Source organism: Schistocerca gregaria, chromosome 6, assembly GCF_023897955.1.
Source record: "Schistocerca gregaria isolate iqSchGreg1 chromosome 6, iqSchGreg1.2, whole genome shotgun sequence".
Lineage (NCBI taxonomy): Eukaryota > Metazoa > Arthropoda > Insecta > Orthoptera > Acrididae > Schistocerca > Schistocerca gregaria.
In genome coordinates, this window is record NC_064925.1 from 349,781,848 (window position 1) to 349,796,156 (window position 14,309).

The window sequence follows — 14,309 nt, forward strand, 5'->3', positions numbered from 1 at the left end:
AGCTTGTGAAGCTGTTTCTCTTGAATAAATCACCAAATATTTCTAGAGATGTACATCACCGATTTCCGTCCCATTCGGATAAATCCTTCATGAAGAGTAATTTTTCTTTTTTTTCGTCCTTATCTTACGAGAACGAAGTTTCCATTCTATCTCGAGTGCAGTGGGTCAGAGGAAAGTAAACGCTGGGAAAAACGAGAACTATCTGTAGAGATAAAAGATGAGCACTTCTTACTGATAAGCTCTAGAGTAGTTTTTGTAACTTAAATTTATCTCTTTCTCAATCAGTGTATCGACTCGAGAGCTGATACGCGTCACCACACATTGCTATATAAAGACAACATCGTTAGTTGGTACAGCAGTCACTAGTACGCTTCTGTTCTCGTCACGGCACAGATATGACGTCATTTGTTTCCTCAGTATTTCTGATAGTCGCCGCCCTGGCTGGCTACACGGTGAGTTTAGACCTTGCGCCGTTGTCCAGCAAAGGGTACATAGTTCTTCGTTTCGCGTAATACAATCTTATTTTCTTATTCCTGTCAAGTTCAACGCATTATCTACACTAACTGTAATAAATTACACGTATAAAATCGACCCGAATTTTCTTTAACTTGTTGGATTCGCTTGTGAAACATCTATTATCCATACGTCCCAAGGCATTTTCCCTTCAGATTTCGTCATTCCTGACCATTTTAATTTTCGTCTTTCGTACAACATTTCAGAGAGTTACAAGTTTACATGTTTCTCCTGCGTCTACGTGTCAGTTTCATACAGATGTTCTTCCGGATGAATAGCTTCAGGAAAGGACTGTCAGTTCATCTTTACAGTCGTCAGTTCGCCATTCATTGCTGAATGATCGCCTCGCTCACTAGGTGTAAAGATCTTGCTCTGTCTTCTGCTATCACCTGTAATCGAGAGAGGCGCAACAGCGGTAAGACATTGAGCTCGCATCTGGAGAACGGCAGTTCGAAACCCTGTCCGGTCATCTAGGTTTAGGTCATCCGTGATTTATGTAAATCACTTACGCCTTATGCAGGATCGTTTCTTCGTAAAGGCATGGCTAATTTTCCTTTTCTTTTCCACTCCGATCCTGTGTAGAATCATTAACGACCTTGTCGTCTACGGGAAGTTAAACTATACGCGTTCTTCTATTCTGATTGATACGTATGTCAACCAGTAGGTTGACTAGATGTTCCGTCTATATTCAGTTAATTTTCATTATATTCATAACGACGTATTCAATCTCAGTCTCTTTTCCGGTCCGTTTGTTTGTTACTCTGTTCTGCTAGTAATTCAAAATACGCATTTCTCTATAGAACGTCCAGAAGCCCTCAGTTACTTAATAATGTTCACACTAATTGTTCATGCGTCAAGTTACAGGTGTTTACCATTCCAGGTAAAGCTGAAACATTATTCCAGTAATGTAGAGAGTGTTTCATGGATGTGGAACCACCCATCTAAAAGCAATTAAGATGGAAAATGAAGTCTCTTAGTTTAAGATTGATGGGGAGGAAACCTCTGAGGCTATGTTACCAAAGTTTCGGCCGTTTTGGAAACCACTACCTTGGATACAACTCGTAATTTCTGTACTGAAGAAGCGATTCATTTGCCATATCGAACACGTAGAGATTTACTCGAGGAAACCTATGGTGCCTTGACCGAGTATAGCTTACCTCATTCTCGAGTTACTTCGCGTTTTGCACCAAACAAAGCAACTTCTGGTGATAACTCATAAAGGCTGCAGTATGTGCTCGACTCGGCATGTTGGCCAGCACGTTGTAAGGTTTTTACTATCTGCTTCGCACGCTCCTCAAGGTCACTTAGCAAAACATATACAGGAATCCTGGAACGGGCGGCGACAGTCCTCTGCCATATGTGTGCAGGGTTTCTGATCATCACTGCATACACTGCTTCACATGGCGTCAAAGACAGAAATCTAATTAACTTAAATCCGAGGAACACTGCGGAGTCTAGACCTCGACGACCTATAAATGTGTGCTCAAAATTTTTGATATTGAGCTACTACTGACCCCAGTTCCGTGATAAACGCGATGTGTACTGTGCTCTGGACTGTTGCTGAAGGATGCCGGAACAGCGATTCATGTGTTTTCATGTGTAGCCGTTTTAGTCCATCCATTCTTCAGGTTAGCGCGACAGAACCAATTTCATGCAGTTTCACGAGACGTTCCATGACCGTATTGCGGACACAAGATGCTCTGTTTTGGTCACATCAGTTTTAACTCATCTACTATAACACGGATGCTCCTGAGTCCTGTGTTCGGCTTAGATTAACACCATCAGCTTCAAGTCACTTTTAAGGAAGAAGTATCAGTTACGGCTCGAGAATAAATGAAGTTATGCACAAATAAAAGGCGCCACTGTTTCTTATCGTATTATTCACTGTTTGATATGAAAATCTACGAGTTGCATACAACATTGTGACTTACTAAATGGCCATTGCTCTGTTTAGCCACCTGTGTCTGTTTTAGAAGGCCGATTCCACGCCTGTGGACGACCTTGTATTTAGTTTTACAGCAGTGCTACAGGCAAATATCATATTTAACTACTGTGCAACAGAGAGGTATGTTTCATTTCCGTTTCTAACTGTGTACTCACGTTTTTGTAGGTGGGGCAATACGCAACTGTGCAGACAACGTATGGAGCTCTGCGGGGCGTGGCTAACACCACACTCAACGGAACTTCGTACTACCAGTTCTCTGGCATCCCATTTGCAGCCCCTCCTCTCGGTGAACTTCGCTTCAAGGTGAGAACCAAGTCTTTTGGAATACTGAGTGGAACATTGCATAGTAGGTGTGCTATAGTGAAGGTCTGTGATTGATATCAAAATCGAGAACGTGAAGCTTACAGTTATTCGCCTACTTAGTACGCCCCATTAGAAAAATCACTTTCCGTCCCAAACACGCTCTTATGTTGTACTGAAGAAATCAAAGAAATTTCACACCAGCAGAAAGTATAAGGTGCTTTTGCGCAAACAAATCTTCTACAATCCATGTTGCTACAGGATCTAAATGACAGAATAGAATTACATGACACGAATGCTCATCCTGTGTCTCTCTGAGGCGCTTTAAGAAAAACAGGCCGAATCCGTGGAAAGAAACTTTCAGTCAAATTTACCGCTTCACATACTTGGGGTGTGGAGGATAATAATTTTTCATGACATTACTTATATCAAGGGGACTGTACGCTACGTACAGGAATGACGTGTCGATTCTTAACATCATATATGTTTTCATAGTCCAATGAATCTATTGTTACTGAGCACTTTATTGCTACTTGACACTGGATGAGGACAGTAAAGTAATCTAGGCTTTCACGTCAAGATTCTAGAACAAGCATATCAAGAAAACACTAGGAATACGGCTATAAGATAATGCAATCATTGTAATGGTTTTTGCTGATTTAAAACGTAATTATCAACCTTCTCCCAAGGAAGACATCTGAGCGTAATTTTACAACAATTAATTTTTTGATGATTGGAACACACTGCCTTCAGCAACTGATATTCTGTCTTTCGTAACAGAATGTAGCAGCTATTTTCAATTCTGTTCGTGTACCTCTGTGGATAAAATACGAGATTAATACGCTCCCCCTCACCTCTGCTCCTCCTCCCTCCCCCCCCATTCTCTCTCTCTCTTTCTTTCTCAGTGATGGTAATGGCTGACGAGCAGGAAGTTTTACCCAGATGTCTCGTATTCACTGCCGGTGAGACGACGAGTTTCCCATCAAGGAAATAAATGGAAGAACAAAGTCAATATAAGCAGGATTCATACCCAAAATTTAATACATCATTCAGTAATAGTTCCCTCGTTACAATTTGATTTAGATGTTGCACAATCTGTGTTTACGGAGAGCTACCAGAGTTTTTGGGGTATATGTCATTGACAGTTAATTTCGTGTGTAGTTGAGTTTTTATTTGGAAAGGAGGCGACCGTTTCAGCCTCACGCTACGTTATTTTAAATGCACTTGAGACTTGTTGAAAATGACCTTGTATGTAGCCGAAACAGGACTTTTTCGGAAATTATAAATGAATTCTTATGGTTGCCACGTCTGTTACTGACACCGCATTATATTCAGCGCAACGGTCAAACATCAGGCTAAAGCTTTTGTGAACGACTACATAGGTAATTAATACATAAATTCTTTTTTGATTCATAATCCGTGTTTGATTGTGTGTTATATACATAACACAGTGGTTCGCTCAAAATTTTCTTTCTGTATCTTATGTTTTCCTATTTTTATGTACTTTGCCAGTAAATTTCACTTCTTTTTCATTTTGTTTGGTTGTTTTCCTGAGTACGATGATGGTCAGCACGAATCTCATCTTCTTCTGTCATTCTCGAGCACAAATTTCGTCTAATTACATCGAATATACAACAGAATACTCGCTTTTATATACATCTTTTGTAATTTATTATAGGTGTTTCTTGTTATTCAAGGAAATAAAATAAAATTTATGTAGTGTGCAGACACAACATCCATGAGTAGTGATTTACTTTTCGGTGTAATATCCGTCCTCGTAGCCAATTTTATTAATATTTCCACAAAGTAGAAGGAAAAAATCCACGTCTCTGTTTTTCGGCAACCGGAGCATGTAAAATTTCTGTCTCGGCATTTACAAAGCGTCAGTGACATTGCATGTCGTTTAGTGGTAAGAACAGACGGCAGGCCTGTACCAGATGTAGTCTTGTCAAAACCATAAATGTTAAGATATCGTGTCTGTAGTGTACGTGCGTGAATAATACACTGAAGCGGCAAAGAAACGTAGAGGCATCGGTATTCAAATATAAAGATATGTGGAGTAGAAGCGGAGTAGAAGCGCGGTTTGAGGCGCCAAGTCTCGGATTGCGCAGCTCCTCCCGCCGGCATGCCTCCCTCGGGCATGGGTGTGTGTGTTATTCGTAGCATAAGTTAATGGAAGTTAGTTTAAGTAGTGTTAAAGTCTAGGGACCGATGACCTCAGCACTTTGGCCCCTTAGGAATTCACACACATTTGAACATTTTTGAGGTATGTAAACAGGCAGAATACGGGGCTGCGGTCGACAACGTCTGTATAAGACAACAAGCGTGTGGGGCAGTTGTTAGATCGGTTTCTGCTGCTACAATGGCAGCCTTTTAAGATTTAATTGAGTCTAAACGTGGTGCTATAGTCGGCGCACGAGCAATGAGATACAGCATCTCTGATGTAGCGATGAAGAAGAGATTTTCCCGTAGTACCAATTCGCGAGTGTACCGTGGATATCAGGAATCCAGTAAAACATCAAATCTCAGACATCGCTGCCGCCGGAAACAGATCCTGCAAAAACGAGACCAACGACGACTAAGGAGAATCGTTCAATTAGACAGAATTGCAAATGTTCCGCACATTGCTGCAGATTTCCGTGATGGGCCCTTAACAAGTGTCAGCGCGCGAACCATTCAACGAAATATCATCGATAATAGCTTTCGGAGCCGAAGACCCACTCGTGTACCTTTGCACGACACAAAGATTTACGCCTGGACTGGGTCCGTCAAAACTGACATTGGAATGTTGATGACTGGAAGCATGTTGCCTGGTCGGACCTGTCGCGTTTCAAATTGTATCGAGGTGATGCACGTGTACGGGTATGCAGACAACGTCATAAATCCATGGACCCTGTATGTCAGCAGAGGAACGTCCAAGCTGGTGGAGGATCTGTAATGGTGTGGGGAGTGTGCAGTTGGAGTGATGTGTGACTCCTGGTTCTCCTAGGTACGACTCTGACAGGTGACAGGGTACGTAAACATCCTGTCTAATCACCTGCATCCATTCATGTCCATTGCTCATTCCGAAGGACTTTGGCAATATGAGCAGGACAATGCGACACCCCACACGTCCAGAATTGCTACAGAGTGGCTGCAGGAATACTCTTCTGCGTTTAAACACTTCCGCTGCCCGCCAAACTCCCCAGATGTGAACGTTATTGTGCATATCTGGGATGCCTTGCCACATGCTGTTTGGAAGAGATCTCCACCCCGTTGTACTCTCAAGGATTTATGCGAAGCCCTCAAGTACTACTTCAGACCTTAGTCGAATCCGTGCCACGTTGCTTTGCGGCTCATCTGCTTGTTTACGGGGCCTTACACGATATTAGTCAGGTGTACCAGTTTATCTGGATCTTCACTGTAGAATATAAGAGCAAACAACCATTGGTAATTTGTTTGAAACTAAACTTCTTGATCAAGAACTGGAGACCACGATGCACATCTATTGTATGGCATGTGCCATCATCTGGGTGCGATATGTAGTGACATAGAGTCAGTACTTAGCTCTTCCGGTCGTTGTCGACATTCCAGACGTTGGAGCTGCGACTTCCACTTAAGTAGTTCTTTGTTGCCATAATGAAGCTGAGTGCATCCCATTCCATTATTCCTTACAAAGAAAAATCCTTGCCAGTGCCAGGAATTGTACGTAGGTTCTGCACATGAAAATCGGACTTGGTGACCACTCGGCTCACGTGGCGCGTAAAGTAAAAGTAAAGCTAACACACTCTTTGATATTTGTTGATACTTCCGTTTTTCAACTTCTTCGAGGTAGTTTCCGTGGTTTCAGTTAGAACTGTAGTGTAGAGGCTGCAGTTTTCTTAAACACATCCAATGTTTGGATGAGACCAGGCAGTAAGCTCTTTTAAGAATATTTGACAGAGACTACAAGTTAGTCGAGAAAATGTTATGTAAAGAAATATAATAGTTTACCTTTTTGAACGCCTGTAACAATTTTCATTCAATTGTTAATAGATTTAACTTTTTCATTTCTCCTTTCCAACACTTGATAGCGTCATGTTTCGATGAGATAAAACGCAACAATATTCTACTTTTCTGTTGATTATGGAGCGCGTATTTGCATCCGTGATTTCGGAAATTAGCGTTTCCCTAGTGCTTAAAGGTTGTTTAAATCGTATTTCATAAGAGTGGTTTACTTTGAAATTCTAGTGGAAATACACAAGGAACAATCTTGTCGATGATGCGTGATTCTCAAGTCAGCGTAAATAATTGATTTGTAAAGATTTTCTTATTAGACATCTGAAAATTAAGACTCCTGGCCGTATCTTTAAGTTTCGGTGCGGAGGCGCGGTTACGTTCATCCATTACCTTCACCTACCTGTGAACTCGTTGCAGCAGATAGGCGATAGGAAAGCCGAGCGGAAACCTACCGTGCGGCAAATCGCACCAGGTTGCATACAACGTAACTATTTTAAGAATCTGGAGAAGGTCTTAATTTTGAATGAAAGGTAGAAATACTGGCAAAACTTCGGTATACTCTGGACTTTGAGATGTACACGTTCACTGCCAAGCCCGTGCTAATCTTAACACAATCATGCACAAACCCATTCATTCACGTTAGCAAGTTTATGGTAACGTATTTCCCGAAATCTAAACAGCTACTAAACAAGGATTGTTCTTCAATGAAAATGCTCGCCATACTATGACGTTTAGCGGTGTCTAATGGACTTAAGTTTTTAATCACCGATCTGCTCAATATACCGCACGGAATTACTGTCTTTTCTCATACACAAAATTACATTCTAAAAACAACACAGGAATAAAAATGCCTTCACCTTAAAACGCTTTTGAAACACGTAGCTCAACTAAAACCAAATTATAAGTTCCTTCGTCGCTCATACTACACAAAACCGTACGATCGAAAGACTGGGCTCCGAATCCCTTAGACTGCTGTAAGCATTCTATATCACGAAGAGAAAAGACGCACGAAGAATACTCCGTTCTTATTGGTCAATTTTCTTTAAGGTCGATAGAAAAACATTATTCTCCCGTCTTCTTCCGTCCTTTTCCTGACTAACCAATCAACAAATAACACACTTTCGAATTGTACTTTTTCCCCGAAATAAATATTTAACAGTCTGATATTTTGTTTGTATTTTACGTTATTTCGTTATTTACTATTTTCATTTGCACTCTAATTATGTTTCCTTTTACCTTAAACTTATTTAACATATTATGATACAAAATTCCCCGTCGTCTGGATTCACATTCTCTTAAAACTTCATACAGGGTTCATCAGTAGAACAATGGTCTACATTTTTACTTTAGACCACATTCACGCATCAATCACAATACTACAAGCATAAACAACACTGTGAAAACATAAATAAACAAAAAAGTCTTCAAGAAATAAACAGAACAATTCACAAAAACCATCTCTGTGCACTACTGGACTCTGGTGGCCACAGTACATAATTACAATATAGTTCTTCCTGTTTAGTCCTGTCCGCTACTATACTCTAGCAGATGAAAATTAAAACTACGTACTCGACTGAGCCCAGTTCAGACCATCTATCACTGTGCTCGCATGTGCCATTCTCCCGATACACAGGCTCTAGACAGAAGCGCTTTGAGGCACCACGCCTCACCGGAAGTCTGGTTCTTCAGTGTCATGCGAGAGGACAAGGTCATTTGACGTAGCGGCTATTTGAAGACAGACTTAATTTCTCATCAGGGGACTATTGTGTTGTACAGACCAGATTTTTAAATTTTCTCTAAAAAAAAGTAAAGGCCACTATGGCCATATCTTTCTCAACCGACGAAACACAATAACCTTTGCTTTTCCTGACGGGTCCATAGTATTTTTCTTGGTGATATTTCATGACGCCATGAACCGCCTTTGCAACTCAGGTTCATAACTACGAACCGACGTCTCTTCCTCCGACCTTCTACTCCGCCTAGTATGAGATTAGAGGCTGTTTTTTCCCTCTTTCACTCTGATCGATCAGTATTTCCGGTAATATACGCTCGCTGACTTTGGAATATACCAGTCGCCATTTGAAAATCAGATTAACTCTAGCAGTGAAAAGCCAACAACACATCTATTATAAGATATACACTGTGGTGGAAAAGGTCATGCAGTACCTCCTAAAATTGTGTCGAATCTCTTTCTCCCTGTTGTAGTGCAGCAACTCGCCATGGCATTATTCAACAAGTCATTGGAAGTCCCCTGCAGAAATATTGAGCCTTACGGCCTCTATACCCGTCCGTAATTGAGGTAGTGTAACCGGTGGAGGATATTGTGCACCAACTGACCTCTCGATAAGGCTCTATAAATGTTCAATGGGATTCGCGTCGGATAACCTGGGTGACCGAATCATTCGGTTGAATTGTCCAGAATGATGTCCAAAACCAATCGCGAACATTTGTGGCCCGGTAGCATGGCGCATTGTCATTTCCATCGTTGTTGGCGAACATGAAGTCCTGCATGACCGGAAATTGTCCGCAGGTAGCCGAAGATAACAAATTCCAATGATCGGTTCATTAAACACAGTCATGTAAACACAGCCCGCACCATTATGGAGCCACCACCACCTTGGACAGTGTCTTGTTGTCAACGTAGATCCACGGCTTCGTCTAGTGTGTGCCACACTCTAGTCCTACAATCAGCTCTTACAGCTGAAATCGCGATTAATCTACCCAGACCACTGTTTTCCAGTTGTCTAGGTCCACCCAATACGGTAATGAGAGCAGCAGAACACTGCAGGTGACGTCATGTAATAACAAAAGCACACCGGCCGTCTTCTGCCTTTCCCTATTAATACCAAATTTCGCCGTTCTGACATAACGGATTCGATTCTCGCACCTCCCACACTGATGTTCAAATATTAAAATCTGTATGAATCCCTAATGGACCAAACTGCTGAGGTCATCGGTCCCTAGACTTATACACTACTTAAAGTAACTTATGCTAAGTACAACACCGACAGCCATGCCCGAGGGAGGACTCGAACCTCCGGCGGGAGGGACCGCGCAAACTGTGACATGGCGCCTAAAGCCGTGCGGCCTCTCCGCGTGGCCCCACACTGATTTCTGCGTTTATTTCGCGCAGTGCTGCTTGCCTGTAAGCACCGAAAAATCTAGTAAACGCCACTTGTGTCGGTCATTAAACGAAGACCGTCACCAAATGCGTTGTCCCTAGAGAGAGTTAACGCCTGGAATTTGGTATTCTGGACACACTCTTCGCACTGGGATTTCGGAATGTTGAACTCCCAAACCATTTCAGAAACGTAATTTCCCATGCTTCTAGTTCCAACTACCATTCCGCGTTCAAAGTCTGTTAATTCCCGTTGTGTGGCCATAGTCGTGTCGGAAACCGTTTCAAATGAAACACATGAGTACCAAAGACAGCTCTGGCAATGCACTTATATTTTATATTTTGTGTACGCGATACTACCGTATATCTGTGTGTATACGTATTCACATGACTACTGTCACGTCAGAGTAGAATGTATCTGGGCAGTAATGCTGTGGATATGTGCACATTTAACACAATGTTTTCTGGTACACGGAAGACACAGGGCGTATGCTCTCTGTTATCAAAAACGGAGGTGCCATCTCACCGTGATCTGCACAGGTAGTGTCTCGCATAGTACGGTTGCTATGTGGCACTACAAGAATGTTAGATCGGTCTACGTGCTTCTCATCAGACAACGACATTCACTTCCAGTTGCATACAGTGAAAAATCCAACGACATCTGCTGCTTTTTCAGATTTAAATATCCGAGTATTATCTTCAGCATTCAAGTCGTTATTCATTATGTATGAAGCAATGGCAACCTGTTTTCACAGCCGCCGCAGCCGCCAGCTGCCTGGGAAGGAGTGAGGGACGCTGTGGAGGAGGTTGGCGCCACCTGTTACCAGGACCGAGATGGCTACCTGTTCGGAGAGGAGGACTGCCTCTACCTCAACGTCTACACCCCTCAGGTAGGCTGGCCACCTGCAGACTTTCCCCAGTGTTCACGCACCCAGCCAACTCTTGACGTGAAGCCGGTGTTCGCTCTGCTAGATGTTGCATCATAACAACTGTCTCTTTCGGCAGTCTCGGCTTTCATGATAGTTATCATCGAAGGTAAAATCTTCTACTTTGCTATGCCGCAACATATTTCTCTTCAGACTGCTTCTTCACAGTCCACGTTTCGACTCATCTGGTGGCATCTTTTTCTGTATATTACCCCGTCAATTTCGGAGAAGAAATCTGAAGATGAGCATAATGTGGTCTAAGAACTGACAATATTTTACCTTCTATTGTTTCTTAGCTTACAATAACTTAAAGATATTCAATGGTCAAAAACTGTTCTTAGTTCTCCTAAATTCCATTTAGTGCTATGTGAATAGAGAATAATTTGTAATTACGATGCGCAAGGCACGTGTGACAGAGTCACGTTCGAAAATTTCAGATGCAGTTGCGTGTGACCCTCATAAGATTAGATTACATTAGAATAGTTTTCGTTCCATGGATCCGTTCTGAGGAGATCCTCGTGAATGTGGAACATGTCTTTTTTTTTAGCTGAAATAACAATGCTAATAGTATGAATATATGAAATACATCATTTGTTTCTATTGAAAAAGTCGTCAATGGAGTTGGCCACTAGTAAGTCTTTCAGGTTCATTTTAAACTGATCTTTATTCGTAACTAAATTTTTATTGTTTGCTGGCAAATTATTGAAGATGAGTGTTCCTGAGTAGTGGACCCCTTTTGAACTAAAGTAAGTGCTTTTAAGTCCTTGTGCAGATCATTTTTGTTCCTGGTACTGTATGTATGAACTGAGCTGTTTGTTGGAAAAAGAGATATATTATTTAGTATAAATTTCATTAATAAGTATATATACTGAGAGGCAGTAGTTAGTATACCCAGTTCTTTGAAGAGGTTTCTACAGGACGTCCGTGAATTTACTCCACAAATAATACGTATTACACACTTTTGGACTCTGAAAACTATTGTTTGACTTGAAGAGTTACCCCAAAATATTATACCATATGACATTATGGAATGAAAGTAGGCAAAGTATGCAAGCTCATGGGGAGTAAAGAAGTATTTTTTGAAACTCAAAACGGCCAGAGAGGCCTTTCACGTCTGAACGATATTTTCTATTCAAATTTCGCGTCAGTCGCATTAGAGTGGAGCTAGTAGCGCCACTACGAGGATAATGAAGATCAGGTTGGTTTTAAATACGCAATGTAACGGTCGTGAGCATTAGTTACCTTTGAGATTGTATGTGGTGAGTTGATGTTAGTCAAGAAAGCCTTTAAGGCGACAAGGACATCACTATTAGCACATCATTGACTTTGAATGAGGTCGTGTAATAGGCTTACGAGAATTTTAATATTCCTTCGGCGAAATTGCATAAAGACTTAGCAAGAACTTAGCCACTATACACGGTTGTTGGCAGCGGTGGTCAAGAGAATGTACGGTCAGATGAAGGCCGAGCTCTAGACGACCATGTGGCACTACCGAGAAGGAAGACCGCCGTGTTCGGCGCATTGTACTGGAACTGCAGCTGCAGTTGGAGCAGTAGTTGGCACCACAGTGTCACGAGCTGTTACAAATCGTTTACTTCAAGGACAGTTGCAAGCCACGTGCGCTGCAGCGTGCAATCCACTGATCGCAAACCATCGCCATTTGCTCCTTCAGTGGTGTCAAGTGAGAGCTCACTGGAGGCAGGGTGGAGGTCTGTTGTGTTTTCCGACAAAAGCTGGTTCTGGCTCTGTGCCAGTGATGGCTGTGTTTTGGTTAGGAGGAGGCCAGTTGAGGCCGAGCAGCCAGATTGTCTGCGTGCTAGCTAAAATGGACCTACAACTACAGTTATGGTCTGTGGTGTGATTTTGTATGACAGCACGAGCACTTCTCGTGCTTATCCCATGCACTCTGGCTGCAAATTTGTACATCAAGCTGGCGATTCGACCTATAGCGCTGCCATTCGTGACAGCATTCGAGGGGGTGTTTGCCAACAGAATAACGCTGGCCCACATACGACGTTTGTAATCCTACATGCTCTACACAGGGTCAACATGTTGCCTTGGCCCGCTAGATCACAAGATCTGTCTCCAGTGGAGCACACATTGAACATCAAGGGACAACTCTAGCGTCATCTACAACCAGTCTTCGCCGTCCCAGTACGGACGAACCAAGTGCAACAGGCATGGAACTTCATCTCACAAACCGATACCTGGCACCTAAACAACACACGTTTGTGCGCTAGCGTTCAATATTCTAGCGTTTACGGTAGTTATTAATGTACCAGTATTTCACATTTGAAATGTTCTATCTCGCCCTTACATTAATCTGTGATCTTGCAATGGTAATCAAATACAAGGTGAAAAGTATTTATACCGACAAACTCTGGGAGGTTGTAGGGGAGATCAAAACAAATATTTTTCCCTAATGTCATTGTTCCTATGAGGAGTATTTAAACCGGTAGAGGAAGGTTTCTCTGGCGGCAAATTAATTAAACCAACAAACACTTTTTCCATTTTTTTACGACCAGGAGACAACACATTAACACAACCCAATTTCAATTACAGTAGATTTTCAAAAATGCCTCCATTGACACGTAAACAAAGGTTACACTGTCGGATCATGTTCTCTCTGACACGGGCAAAAACCCCAGGAGGATCCTAAACTGTTCCTATTGCTGCTACTATCCGGGCAACCAGATCCTCTTCTGATGCAACAGCAGTTGCGTAAACAAGGTTGCGCATCTCTCCCCACACAAAAAAGTCGAGATTTGACATATCTGGGGATCGAGCAGGCCATGGTAAAGGACCACCTATGCCAGTCCATGTTTCTGGGAACAGTCGGTCCAGGAATCGACGCACACGACGACTGAAATGTGCCGGCGCACCGTCATGTTTGAACGACATGCGTTGTCTTGTAGGGAGCGGGATGTCTTCCAGCAATTCTGGCAATGCTCTGGCGAGAAAATTGTAATAGTGTCTGCCAGTTAATGGCCTAGGTAGCAGATATGGCCCAATTAAACAGACCCCAACAACACCGACCCACACATTAACGAAGAACCGCACCTGTTGGGCGCAAGTAACTGTGGCATGTGGGTTATCCTCACTCCAAACATGCGAATTGAACATGGTGAAGACTCCATCGCGCTCGAACGTTGCTTCATCGGTAAACAAAACAGAGGATGGAAAGATGCGTTTCACACTGTTCCCGGAATCACTGCGGGAACTGCGCTCTGGGTGGATAATCAACTGGTTCCAGGTTGTGGACACGCTGTAAGTAAAATGCTCTCGAAAGACAGTTCTTACATTCCTCTGATTCCTCCCCATGTTGCGTGCAATTGCACGAGTGCTGATTGAAGGGTCAGACGTTGGTACACAGCAGCAAAGGTCGTATGATGCGGGATTCGGCGATTAGGATATTGTTGTTGATGAAACCGCTTTGCAGCTCGTCAGCTGTGGTGCGCTACGTAGTACGCACCAACCATACCAGTGTACTCACTGCAGGTGTATCGCTCCATTAGTAAACAGAGACAAG

The 14,309-nt window shown here is 42.6% G+C and overlaps 1 protein-coding gene across 1 annotated transcript in view; it reads left to right on the forward strand.

Annotated features, from left to right (window-relative positions):
- Positions 1 to 363: 363 nt before the first annotated feature.
- The window catches only part of LOC126278409 (juvenile hormone esterase-like), a 52,501-nt gene continuing 38,555 nt past the window's right edge, over positions 364 to 14,309 (forward strand). Inside the window, exons 1-3 of the mRNA XM_049978516.1 lie at positions 364 to 452; positions 2,624 to 2,761; positions 10,610 to 10,744. Coding sequence (XP_049834473.1) covers positions 396 to 452; positions 2,624 to 2,761; positions 10,610 to 10,744 — 330 coding nt within the window. The 5' untranslated portion in view covers positions 364 to 395. The remainder of the gene's footprint in view (positions 453 to 2,623; positions 2,762 to 10,609; positions 10,745 to 14,309) is intronic.